Source organism: Oculina patagonica, chromosome 4 (assembly GCF_052425735.1).
Source record: "Oculina patagonica isolate OP01 chromosome 4, crgOcupat, whole genome shotgun sequence".
In the NCBI taxonomy this organism is placed as follows: Eukaryota; Metazoa; Cnidaria; class Anthozoa; order Scleractinia; family Oculinidae; genus Oculina; species Oculina patagonica.
The window spans coordinates 47,735,614-47,749,047 of NC_135761.1; the positions used below are offsets into that span (position 1 = coordinate 47,735,614).

Below are 13,434 nucleotides of genomic sequence, written 5' to 3' on the forward strand. Positions count from 1 at the left end.
TTAAGGAACAAATTTACATACAATTGTATGGTGCAGCACAGGCAAGGTTAACTCGAGAGAAAAACAACACATTTGGTGAAGCTTTGCTAGAAGCGCTAGATATTTCCAGTTGCCAGCTGAGAGACTGATCTGATGACGCACTGATCTGTTACAGGATTCAATACATTATGGTGTATTAATACAACTGTAGTATGCATACATTGCTATTGATATGCAGTATGGAAGTAGACAAAATGTTTTGGCTGGTTTATCGACGTCATTAACGTCAACTTATTCATCTTATAGAAATTAATCTGTTATTTTTTCCATGTTTTGATTACGTGTATGTTTCTATATATATATATGATAACTGTAATTTGGCAGACTAAACTACATGATATTTTACTAATAAAACTAGAAAATTATTAACTATAAAGAAGGAAGGCAACAATCAAAATGCATATAACAATTGCTGGTTTTCACTGTCACGCAATCAAAAAATAAATTCGAAACCATTCAACTACAGAAGCTATGAATTTCAAATATTATAGACGATAAATAGATAAACAATTTCTCCAAGTTTCAGGTCTGTGCGGTGCACCGTTCGCGAGTTATTTGCCGAACCTTTCCACGCAAATTTATAAAGCTTAGTATGGAGATGCCATAACTGTGTCCTTCCGAGGGACACAAATATGGCCGCCGTGATGTCAGAGAAACCATCTGGAACTCAATTCTGTTTACAACAGCGGCTATCCTTGGCTTAAGAGCTAGTACACTTTCACATAAACACCACTTATTATAACTGAAATGTTCAATCTGCTCAAAATGGAAAGGAAAGGCCTTTTTTCAAACAAAACAGCTTTGTCACGGCACTCAGCTTGATGTCACATACGGCGGAGAACTCAAATATTTAAAATGCTCTGTTTTAAAAACGAATGACACTATCGACCTGGAAATTTGCAAAAAGATATATTTTTAGTTAACCTTTCGCCTAATGTCAACGAAAATTTAGCAGGCCTAGTGAATTTTGATTTCAGAATTTTATGACGTAACATGAAAACCAAGAATATGAGAGCTGCCTCTTCCTTTTATAAGCATAAAACACCTGGAAAAATTGTGCTGCCTTTGCGTAAAGAAATTCTTCACAGCTCTGATGATCAGAGTTATGAACGGACGTTAAGCTTTTGGCCTTCTCCCCTACCCATAGCCTCCTATAATTGGTAGGGGCATAAAAGAAATATACTATTTCCCAGTGAGTGTTAGTGTTCTGAATGTTAAAACAAGCTCTGATCCTATTTTTGGTGTTCAAGTACAACGGTAGTATTGTTAATTGCTAGGAATTTATAGTTGATGAAAATATAAAATAAAAAATATATAAATGCTGAAATTATCTATTTAAATTATTGCCTTCAGGTTTTTCCCGGCAACAATGACAGAAACACAGTTGTCGAACATCTGCTTGTAACACCATTCAATGCTCGGCTCATTCGGTTCCATCCTAAGAGCTACGAGTCACATACTTCTATGAGGGCGGAGGTGTATGGCTGTAGAAATGGTATGTGTATCATTAAATTGATGTTAGTTTAATCAGAGATTTAAGAGAAATTGAGACTTATTGAGGTGGATGACCCTTGATTATTTCAACATTTCGCGCAAAAAAAAATGACTTTGTTTAATACTTATAGCTGATAGTTTTGGCATATTTTGCTCAGTTGACCAGATGGCGAATTTTACGCTCGGTGATTTCAAGTTATGCAGTGGGACCTGCTTACCTGAAACCTAAGAAGCTGGTGCTTGCGGCTTTAGGTTGTTCATTTAAGCGTTTTTGTCTAACAGCTGAAGCCATATAGGCTGCCAGTTTATTGACACTTCTTGCTTTATCCCATGACCCATGTTTGGCACTTAAATGTCTGGTAGGTCAGGGCTGTCAGATAAACCGTACACCATTCAATTATAAAATAGCTTATTATTTTCCCAGCTGATAAAGATCATAGCCATCGCCAGTACCGGTCAGCGTTTATTTACTGGCGTGGTGGCAGCGTCCTCGAACTTACGCCAAAAAATCGGCGCATTAGACGATAATTTCAAGGCAAAGCTACTCGTTTCACTCAGGTACGTCGATACTTCGAACATTCTCGTCGTCCAAGCACGATTCCATCGTACAGCCAGTACACAACCATGGGAACCACTACACGGGCTCCGAAACAGTGGAGCCTCTCGAAGAACGAGACGATCAACAGCTTCGAGAATTGGAGGCAAAATCTGGTTTATACTCTGTCACTCGACACTAACTTCGCTCCATTTCTCGCCGACGGCGCCACTTGGGCAAAGAAGACTAGGGCCCAGCCCCTACGCGGTTTTACCGATGACGGAGAAACAGTACCGCTTTCCAGACGTAAAACAGCTCGCCAGAAAGTTAATTTTTTGGAACTAATGCTCGGACAGATAGCCAACTATTGCCCCGTTATATCGAGGAGCACCTTATTAAAGAATTCGACCTCCATTCAGTCTGTTTGGAACATGATTCGCGAGCATTTTGGCTTCCAAATCACTGGAGCTCACTTCCTCGATTTTGCAAACCTTCATCTGGAAGCTGACGAACGGCCTGAAGACCTCTTCCAGAGACTAATGGCCTTCGTGGAGGACACTTTACTCCACGCTCACAGCCTTTCCCACCACGGTGATGTAACCACTGAGGATGAAGAACTAACTCCTACACTGGAAAATTTCATCGTACTGACCTGGCTCAGACTAATCCACCCCGAATTGCCTAAGTTAGTGAAACAAAGATATGGCACCGAATTACGATCACGAACTCTAGCATCCATAAAGCCAGAAATATCTCAGGCCCTCACTTCCCTACTCGATGAGATACGCCCCGCCAACGACGCTAAGATCATGCGCACCGCGGTTAGTAGTTATCGCAAACCCAGTGGCAACCGATCTCAGTACAATCAGTACAAGGTGAGCACACGACCCAACCGTCCATCCAAGTCTTGCCCACTATGTAAACAAGCTAACCGTCCAGAGAGTGGCCATTTGCTTAGCGAGTGCAGTTTCCTTCCGGAACAGGATCGCAGGTACATAGCTAAGGCCAGACAAATCGCTGACATCTTCGATGACCCCGCTGATCCTGATACCAGACCCTATGCAGACGAACCAGACAGCGACACTGACGACCCTGGTCCTAGTCCCAACACTCATGTCTTCCGCATACAGACTCGCCAGTCAACGTACCTTGATATGTTTCATGCACACCACCCAGTGCGCATAACCATTGACAGTGGCGCCACGGGAAACATGATTCGTCACACCGTCGTCCAACGTCTTGGCTGCCGCGTGACGCCCAGTTCTCAATCCGTCCACCAAGCAGATGGCTCATCTCCCCTACACGTGGTCGGTGAGACACGCTTATCGTTCACCCGGGAAGATCGGACGTTTACATTCGAAGGCCTTGTCGTTGAAGATCTCGACGTAGATGTACTAGCAGGGACCCCCTTCATGGAAACTAACGATATTACAGTACGCCCAGCCAAGCGCCAAGTAATCCTCGGAGACGGGTCCATCCACCACTATGGGTCGCACCAACCTGTAGTAGTCAGCTCCGCCGCACGTCGTGCCATAGTGCTACGTTCCCCCTTCCTCGTCCACAACTATCTGGCCCGGAGAATTCATTGAAGTTGATCTACCGAGTGATGCACCTCGCGACTCTGTGTATGCACTGGAACCGCGGACCGATGCGCCGAGCGTAAGAAAGCTAACAGCTTCCCAACTGTGGCCAAGCCCGGCCATCATCTCCAGCGTCGCCGGAAAGATACGCATCCCCAACCTTTCTCCCGAGCCACATTTCCTCAAGAGAAATGAACACTTCTGCCAGGTGCGCACTGTGTACGCACCGGAAGCCCGCGACGACAACGCACAGCTGCAAGCAACCCCGCAACCCAGGCCACCTATCCTTCAGACCAGCACGAAACTCTCTTCAAACGTGTGTCTCGATCCAGAGAACTTACTTCCTCGCGATATCAGAGCCAAATTTACCTCACTCCTGGACGAGTACGACCACGTCTTTGACCCAAACATAAAAGGTTACAATGGCTCAGCAGGTCCGTTCGAAGCCAGGGTAAACATGAGCCCTGTGGAACCCCCCCAACGGAAAGGCCGTCTGCCACAGTATGCCCGTCACCAGCTACTGGAGCTGCAACAGAAGTTTGACGAACTAGAAACATTGGGTGTCTTTAGACGCCCCGAAGACATCAACGTTGCAGTTGAGTACCTAAACCCGTCTTTCCTCATCAAGAAAGCCAATGGTGGTTACCGCCTAGTCACTGCATTTGCTGACGTTGGTCGCTACAGCAAGCCTCAGCCCTCTCTTATGCCCGATGTCGACTCCACCTTACGCCTTATTGCCCAGTGGAAACACATTGTCGCGACAGACCTGACCAGCGCATTCTACCAGATTCCACTCTCACGTGACTCTATGAAATATTGCGGCGTCGCCACACCATTCCGAGGTGTGCGTGTGTATGCCCGGTCTGCCATGGGCATGCCAGGTTCAGAGACCGCCCTCGAAGAGCTCATGAGCCGAGTGCTCGGTGACCTGTTGCAGGAAGGCATCGTTGCTAAAATCGCTGACGATCTGTATTGTGGCGGCAACTCCCCAGAAGAACTCCTGCAGAACTGGACGAAAGTCTTACAAGCCCTCAACAAATGCGATCTCCGCCTTTCCGCATCAAAGACCGTCATCAACCCACAATCCACAACAATACTAGGCTGGGTTTGGAACTGTGGCACCTTAAGTGCCAGCCCACACCGCATCGCCGCCCTTGCTTCATGCCCTGCACCCGACACCGTAGCCCGAATGCGGTCCTTCATTGGAGTTTTCAAGGTGCTCTCCCGTGTCATTCCTGGATGCTCTACACTTCTTGCAAAACTTGACGACACTGTTGCTGGCCGTGAATCTAACGAAACGATCCAGTGGACAGATGACCTCACTGCATCATTCCATAACGCCCAGACAGCCCTATCCAATACCCGCACCATCTCCCTCCCCAGACCTGCAGACCAACTCTGGATAGTGACAGACGGAGCTGTTCGGAAACCTGGAATAGGCGCCACCCTATATGTCTCCCGTGATGGCAAGCTACGCGTGGCAGGATTTTTCAGCGCCAAACTACGCGGCTCCCAGACAGCGTGGCTACCATGTGAGGTGGAAGCGTTAGCTATCGCCGTTGCCACTAAACACTTCAGCCCTTACCTGATACAGTCTCATCATAAGGCCTGCATACTGACCGACAGCAAACCATGTGTACAGGCATATGAAAAACTTTGCCGAGGAGAGTTCTCAGCAAGCCCCCGTGTGTCTACCTTCCTGTCTACTGTGAGCCGATATCAAGCCTCTGTAAGACACGTATCCGGCTCTGCAATACTGCCGTCAGATTTCTCCAGCCATAATGCTGCCCCGTGTGAAGATGAAGCCTGCCAGGTCTGCGCATTTACGAAACTCACCCAAGAATCAGTTGTCAGACACACATCTACTCAAGACATACTTCGTGGCACCAAGCACCTCCCATTCACCAGCCGCACCGCCTGGTTGACTACGAAGGCCGAATGCCCTGATTTACGACGCACTCGTGCACACCTACAACAGGGAACACGTCCTTCGAAAAAGCTAACGAACTTGAGGGATGTTAAGAGGTACCTCAACGTAGCAACCATCGCGAAGGATGGCTTGCTTGTTGTTAAGCGCAACGAGCCTCTCGCACCAACCCGCGAATGCATTATTGTCCCCCGACAAGTACTAGAGGGACTCCTAACCGCTTTACACATCCAACTCGGTCACCCATCCAGTCATCAACTCAAAGCTGTAACAAAGCGCTACCTGTATTCCCTGGACATAGACAAGGCCATTGACCGTGTGACTCAAGCCTGCCACCAATGTGCTGCCTTGCGCCAAACTCCGAAAATGCGAGAGGAGCAGTCATCTTCCCCTCCGCCTGACGCCGTTGGCGTACCGTTCGCTGCAGATGTTATCAAGCGCTCAAGACAGCTCATACTAGTGTTACGTGAGTGCGTGACCTCCTTCACAGCCACGACTCTGCTAGAGGATGAGCGACACAACACACTACGTGATGCCCTAATCCGCCTTTGTGTCCAAATGCGTCCGCTAGACGGCCCGTCAGCCGTCATACGCACTGACCCCGCATCAGGGTTCAAGGCACTAACAGAAGACCTACTACTGAAACACCACAGAATCACCATAGAGATTGGAAATGCCAAGAATCGTAACAAGAACCCTGTCGCCGAGAGGGCCGTTCAAGAGGTTGAAAATGAGTTACTCCGACATGACCCGCTAGGCGGTCCTGTGTCCCCTGTGACCCTGTCAGTAGCAACAGCCACCCTTAACGCACGCATCCGCTCACGTGGCCTTTCTGCTAGGGAGATGTGGACACAGCGTGATCAATTCTCAAACCAGCAGATACCACTGCACGACCAAAACCTCATCGTTCAGCAACACGAACAACGTATTGCCAACCACCATCACAGCGAGAAGGCTAAGGCCCCCATCGCAAAGAACCGTCCAGCTGAGCACATCACCGTCGGTGACTTGGTCTACCTGTACTCAGACCGCAACAAGACAAGAGCGCGCGATCGCTATTTGGTTGTAGAAGTAACCGGATCTTTCTGCAACATCAGAAAGTTTGTCGGCTCTCAGCTACGAAGCACATCTTACCGGGTGAAAACCTCAGATTGCTACCGGGTCCCATCTGAAGTAGCAGACTACCGACCATCCGCTTTTAACGATGATGTAGACTCGTCCTCCGATGAAGCCCCACCAGCACAGCCAGTGCGTTCCCCGCCATCTCCGCCTGTCATACCGAGTGCAATCTCAACACCTGCAACTCAAGATTTTCCTCATGACAGCCTTCCTGATGGTGGACAGGAGCCCTGCGAAGACAACCACCCCAATCCAGTAACAGACTCCCCCGCCACTGACTCTGAAACCAGTCCCCCGCCCCGCAGATCCACACGTGTGCGACGTCCTCCAGCCCGTTACAATGACTTTGTTCTGGACTCGAACTAACTACAAAAAAACAGAGGCAGATAGAACAATTTATAGTTTTTGTTACAAGTTTAATACCCGTTCATGTTTGTAATTAGCATGTAGCTCTAAGGTTAGCTCGCTACACATTTGTAAAGTTTGAGGGAAGAAGAAAAGGAAGTTGCGCCAGTACCGGTCAGCGGTACGTTAGTAATAGGCATGCGTAGAAGCGTCCTTCTTGCTCGGTCCTCGTGTTGTCGTTCGTGTCAACTTGTTCTGTGATCGCTCAGGCTTATTAAAGGTTCCAGTTGTGTAACGAATCGTGTCATCGATCTACCTCTGCTTTATTTACTGGCGCATGTTATTTCGCTACCTTAAATGACTGATTGCACCCTTGCCCGTGGCTCGGTTTTTCTCTACGATCTATGATGTAACCTGAGTATTGTCACGTATCTTGTTTATTTCACTTCCGCTTAACGATTATACGTCATAGTCCCGTGGTGTCATGCATGAGTGCACAAACCATGCTTTCCGCTTTTTGAGATGTGGGAGACGCCATTAAAAGCTGTTTACGGATTCAAAGTGTTCTTCGTTTTTATAGCGTACTCAAGACGTTACATGGTGTCAGAAGTATTTCGGATCGTTTAACGGCGACTTGTTTGAAAACACTGAGCTTCCTGCGCCGTCTGTGTATTTCTCCCTAGAGAAATTTCAAGTTCTTCAGCCGTAAACAACACGAACCTCGCGAAACATGCCTGACGAAGCACCTCAGCCAGCTCCACCACCTAAAATCATTCACGTTGGCTCACATCTGCCGCTTCCCTCAAAACTTGAACTTAAAGGAAACACTGCTGTTAACTGGAAACGCTTCCGTCAAGTGTGGGACAACTACGAAATCGCTTCTCGTCTCAAAACTGAGAGTAAAGAATTTCGTACAGCTACGCTTCTCACATGTATTGGACAAGAAGCCTTGGAAATCTACGATGGATTAGCTTTTGACGATGAGACTCAGAAAAAGGACATAGATGTCGTTCTTCGAAAACTAGAAGAGTTTTGTATCGGTACAACTAACGAGATTTACGAACGCTACTTGTTCAATAAACGCGATTAAGCTGTGGGTGAATCGATTGATACCTACGTCGCTACATTGCGTTCACTTTCCAAAACATGCAACTATGGCGCTCTAACGGACAACCATATCAGGGACCGAATGGTTGTTGGCATACTGGATAAATGAATCCGAAAGAAACTCCTTCAAGAAAGCAAATTGACCCTTAAGAGTTGCATTGATATTGCAAGAGCGAACGAGTGTACGAAGCACCAGTTGCAGACCATGGATCATACAGAAGATGTGCATGCCGTGGACAAGAAGAGTTCTAAGGGTGATCCGCCAAGTGGCAAGCAGGTCAAACAGATTGACTGCAAATTTTGTGGAAAGAAACACCTGTGGAAAAAAAGAAGATTGCCCTGACTGGGGTAAAACATGTGCCAAGTGTGGAGAAAGGAATCACTTTGCTGGAATGTGTAACAAACCACCACTGCTGACTCGCAAGAAACGCAAAGGGGGAAGTACCCCAAGAGGTCGCCAAACATCGAAAGTGAACGTGGTTGAAGAGCATGAAGATAGCGACAGTGATGATTACTGCCTTTTGGTCGAATCCATTGATTCTGTGTATGACAAAGAGGCCCCTAAGAAGATATTCGCCAACCTGGTATTAAAGGATACTTCAGTCAAGTTCCAATTGGACAGCGGTGCGACCGTGAATATTCTGCCAGTGGAGATTTATCAGGAGATTTCAAAGGACCCCGAACTAAAACATTTAGCTAACACTGCAACCACCTTGGTTATGTTTAATAACTCTGAGCTCAGGTCACTGCAGCTGGGGAGTGTCAAGTTGGAGACACGGAACCCAAAGAACAATGATAGTCATCTCACAGAGTACACAGTGGTATCAAAGGGGTACAAGGCACTTCTGGGTGCACAGTCCATACAGCACTTCAATCTCATGTCAGTCAATGTAGACAACATTATGCTTGTATCTGATGAAACTTCTACATGTGACCTGTCAAGTGTTCTTACAGACTACAGTGATGTCTTCTCTGGAGAAGGCAAGCTGGAACAGAAACTGCACCTCTCGCTGGATAAATCAGTTCCCCCTGTAGCTCTGCCTGTAAGGAAAGTTCCCATTGCGTTCAAGGAATCATTGAAGAAAGAGATTGATCGCTTAGTCAGTCAAGGAATTCTCGAGCCAGTTGATACTTCCACAGACTGGGTGTCGTCAATGGTTGTTGTGTTGAAGAGCAACGGAAAGATACGCCTCTGCATAGACCCCAAGCCGCTGAACCAGGCACTGAAGCGAAACCATTACCCACTACCGGTAATCGACGACGTGCTCCCAGAATTATCAAAGGCAAAGGTCTTTAGCGTAGTTGACGCCAAGAATGGATTCTTGCACATCCAGTTGGACACTGAAAGCAGTTTCCTCACCACCTTTGGTACCCCGTGGGGTAGATATCGATGGACCAGAATGCCCTTCGGTATTTCTCCTGCACCTGAAGAGTTTCAACGGCGCCTCGACAATGCCTTAGGAGGTCTTAAAGGTGTCATACCCATCTTTGATGACATCTTGATCTATGGGGTTGGAGAGACGAAAGCTGCAGCTATTGCAGACCATGACCAGCAACTCATAGCTCTGTTGGAACGCTGCCGCAGTAAAGGCATCAAGCTAAACAAAGAGAAGTGCAAGTTTCGCCTTCCTGAAGTAACCTTTATGGGACATGTGATATCAGAAGAGGGGTTGAAACCTGATCCAGCCAAACTCCAAGGGGTTAAAGAGATGCCGACCCCAACCAGCAAACAAGATGTGAAGAGACTCCTGGGACAATGACATTCAAGGCAGAAGCTTTGAGCAGGTGAAGCAGATCATCTCAGACGCTCCAGTACTGAAGTATTTCCACCCCAAAGCCGACACAGAATTACAGTGTGATGCATCGGACAAGGGACTTGGTGCCTGTCTCATGCAAGAAGGGCAGCCAGTGGCCTATGCATCAAGAGCCATGACTGATGCTGACGTTAATTACGCACAAATTGAAAAAAAATTACTTGCTATTGTATTTGGAGTCGAACGGTTTGAGCAGTTCGTACATGGTCGGCCAGTCAAGATAGAGACTGATCACAAGCCCCTCTAGAGCATTTTCAAGAAGAGTTTGGTCAGTGCACCAAAGCGTCTACAGCGCATGATGTTACGACTGCAAAAGTACAATCTAACAGTCGTCTACAAGAAGGGATCAGAAATGTATCTTGCAGATGCTCTCAGCAGAAGTTTCATCCAGTCATCGAGCAATGAAGACATCATGAGAGGAGAGGTAACGAAAGATACAGAAAGTATAAACATGGTCCAGTACCTTCCTGTCTCCGAGACAACACAGAACACCATTCGCTCAGCAATGGAATCAGACCCGGTTATGAAAGGACTGAAGACAACAATCAGAGAAGGTTGGCCAGAGACAAAGGACCACCTACCAGTCAAAATCAGAGATTACTTTCCCTTTAGAGAAGAGCTGACACTCCAAAACGGGTTGGTTTTCAAGGGCGAACGACTAGTTGTGCCTGCGAGTGCTAGAGAAGAAATGAAAGCCAAGATTCATGCGAATCACATAGGGATTCAGGGTTGCCTTCGCCGTGCAAGAGAAGTCCTCTATTGGCCCGGCATGACTAAGGAGATAGAGCAGCATATCTCTCTCTGTGCAATCTGCAACAGCCACCCAGCAGAACAAGCGAAAGAACCGTTGATCTGCCATTCCATTCCCACCAGACCCTGGGAGAAGATTGCGGTTGACTTATTTGAGCTTGACGGGAAGAACTTTATGGTGACTGTTGACTACTATTCAAGCTACTTTGAAGTTGACAGACTCAACACCAAAACTGGAAAGGAAGTCATTGGGAAACTAAAGATCCACTTAGCTAGACATGGGTTCCCTGATGAGCTTGTGTCCGATAATGGACCACCATTTTCTTCCACTGAATTCAATGCATTTGCCAGTCAGTACGGATTCGAACATGTCACCAGTTCGCCAGGATATCCCCAGTCAAATGGCAAAGTAGAAAATGCAGTCAAAGTATCAATGAACCTCATGAGGAAAGCAATAGAGTCCAAGAGTGACCCACATCTAGCTTTATTGGCATGGAGGAACACCCCAAGTGAAGGGCTAGGAACCTCTCCAGCACAAAGAATCTTTGGGAGGAGGACCAAGACCTTACTTCCAACATCAAGCAGGCTCCTCAAGCCCAAGATACCAGAAGATGTAGATCAGAAGCTGAAGCTCCAAAAGGCCAAGCAAAGCATCAACTACAACCAAGGTGCCAGAGAGCTAGATGACCTACACCCTGGGGACATAGTTCGCTTACAGCCCCTTGGGTCCATAGGCAAAGACAAACAGTGGGCCCAAGCAAGGGTGGAAGTCAAAGTAGACATCCGTTCATATCAGGTTATGACAGAAGATGGGCGAGTGTTCCGACGCAATCGAAAACACCTAAGGCGCACTCGTGAACAGCTGGAGCAAGCAGTAGTTCATCCACAACAGGAAGCAGTGATGAACCCGATAGAGAACACGCCAGCTAGTGCCCCGCGGAACAACGCTCCAACTCCTCCAGTAGAGGAGCAGCCTGTTTCCAAAACAAAACCTGCTACGGAAACACCAAAGAAGCCTGGACAAGACAACCTACCAAAGGAGAGCAAACAAAGCTCGGACACTGCTGTGATCAAAACCCGCAGTGGGCGTGTCATCAAGACACCTTTCCGATTTAAGGACTAGGACAATGTCGCGTGACTTGCAAGGACAGAGACACTTATTTCCGGATTTGTTGCGTGAGATGTTTAAGGACAGTGACAATTGATTCTGGATTTGTCGTGTGATATTAATAAGGACAGAGACACTCAGTTTCCGGATTTGTCGTGTGAGATTTCATTAATAAGGACAAAGACATTGGCTTTCTGTGCTCTTTATTAGCACTATTTCTTTGTATTATTTCTTTCCATTATTGTAAGGAGGGGAGATGTCACGTATCTTGTTTATTTCACTTCCGCTTAACGATTGTACGTCATAGTCACGTGGTGTCATGCATGAGTGCACGAACCATGCTTTCCGCTTTTTGAGATGTGGGAGACGCCATTAAAAGCTGTTTACGGATTCAAAGTGTTCTTCGTTTTTATAGCGTACTCAAGACGTTACAAGTATAAAGACATATATACTTATGCCTCAAGTAAAGAAGTCCAGTTGGCCATGTGCCACTTTTTTGTTACATTTTTGATACATTTTTTATATTACTGATATTTTATTTTTAAACACAATTTGCATTTTACTACATACCTATAAGAGAATTTCTTATTAAAGAGGGTCAATTGCTTATTGAAGAGGGTGAAAGGTGACCATGCATTATTTTTGTTTAGTTCACAGTTGTTCTGTGTCACTTGGTTTGGAAGATAAACGGATCCCCGACAGTGCGTTTACTGCTTCTGGTAGTTATGACAACAGGCACCGACCCTCACTTGCAAGACTGAACATTTTGTCTGACGGCAAGCATATCGGAGCCTGGTGTCCTAAACATAAAAGCACTAATCAGTGGCTTCAGGTAGACTTGGGAGAAATCACTGCAGTGACGAAAGTGGCAACTCAAGGCCGGTACAACACTGAGGACAGAGTTAAAACTTATACGCTGTCATACAGTGTGGATGGAACACACTGGACTGGGTACAAACAACGTGCTACAGAGAAGGTAAACTAACCTTTTTGGAATTTCCACTGGTGTGCCAAATTAAAAAGAGATGGCAAGACTACCACTATGCCAAAAATACAAATAAAAAACAACGACAACAGAACAGCGAAAAAGCGTAAAAAACAAGTAAAAAAACAAACAAATAAAAATAAAAAATACCTAGTATTAAAATCGCGGGGGACAGGTTTCGCTCATCGGTCTACATTTATGAAAAAGTGTATACACGAAGTGCGACGAATGATGTCGAAAATGCGCGAAGTATTTATGAACAGGCTCCGTATTGCTTTTTTTTGCATCAATAATTGCACATGCAAAGCGCTGTCTGGCAAAATACACTGCTTTTCAATGCATTGTTCTTCTGCAAAGCCTGTGAATTAAAATAAACAAAATTACAAAAGTTACTTTTTTGCATTTCTATTGCTCAGAAACCTTTTAGAAGGGTAAAAACAAGCAATTTCGGTTCAAGAATTCAACACGGATATAGAATTTCATGAGCTGACAGCTGACAGGAAAAGGAGGTAAACTAGGTGTCATATCTGACGCGAAGTTCCTAATAGGCTTTCAAAGGAAAGATTCAACAGAGACAGCATGGATGATTTTACTCCTTTGAATGCTAATAACTTTCAATGAAAGTTGAAAT

General features: G+C 46.2%; 2 protein-coding genes and 1 pseudogene across 3 annotated transcripts in view; all 3 read left to right on the forward strand.

Moving 5' to 3' along the window:
• LOC144648536 (uncharacterized) overlaps positions 1-13,434 on the forward strand; it is a 49,076-nt pseudogene that overhangs the window by 6,152 nt on the left and 29,490 nt on the right. The window contains exons 4-5 of the transcript XR_013569707.1: positions 1,393-1,534; positions 12,469-12,794. The product of XR_013569707.1 is annotated as an uncharacterized LOC144648536 (transcript). The remainder of the gene's footprint in view (positions 1-1,392; positions 1,535-12,468; positions 12,795-13,434) is intronic.
• On the forward strand, positions 2,158-7,334 carry LOC144650354 (uncharacterized). Its single transcript, XM_078510007.1, is given in 2 exon segments — positions 2,158-3,297; positions 3,575-7,334. Coding segments are annotated over 2 exon segments (4,626 nt in total). The 3' UTR covers positions 7,061-7,334.
• On the forward strand, positions 7,770-8,129 carry LOC144648786 (uncharacterized). Its single transcript, XM_078508247.1, has one exon. It carries the CDS (start codon positions 7,770-7,772, stop codon positions 8,127-8,129), a length of 360 nt encoding a protein of 119 aa, XP_078364373.1.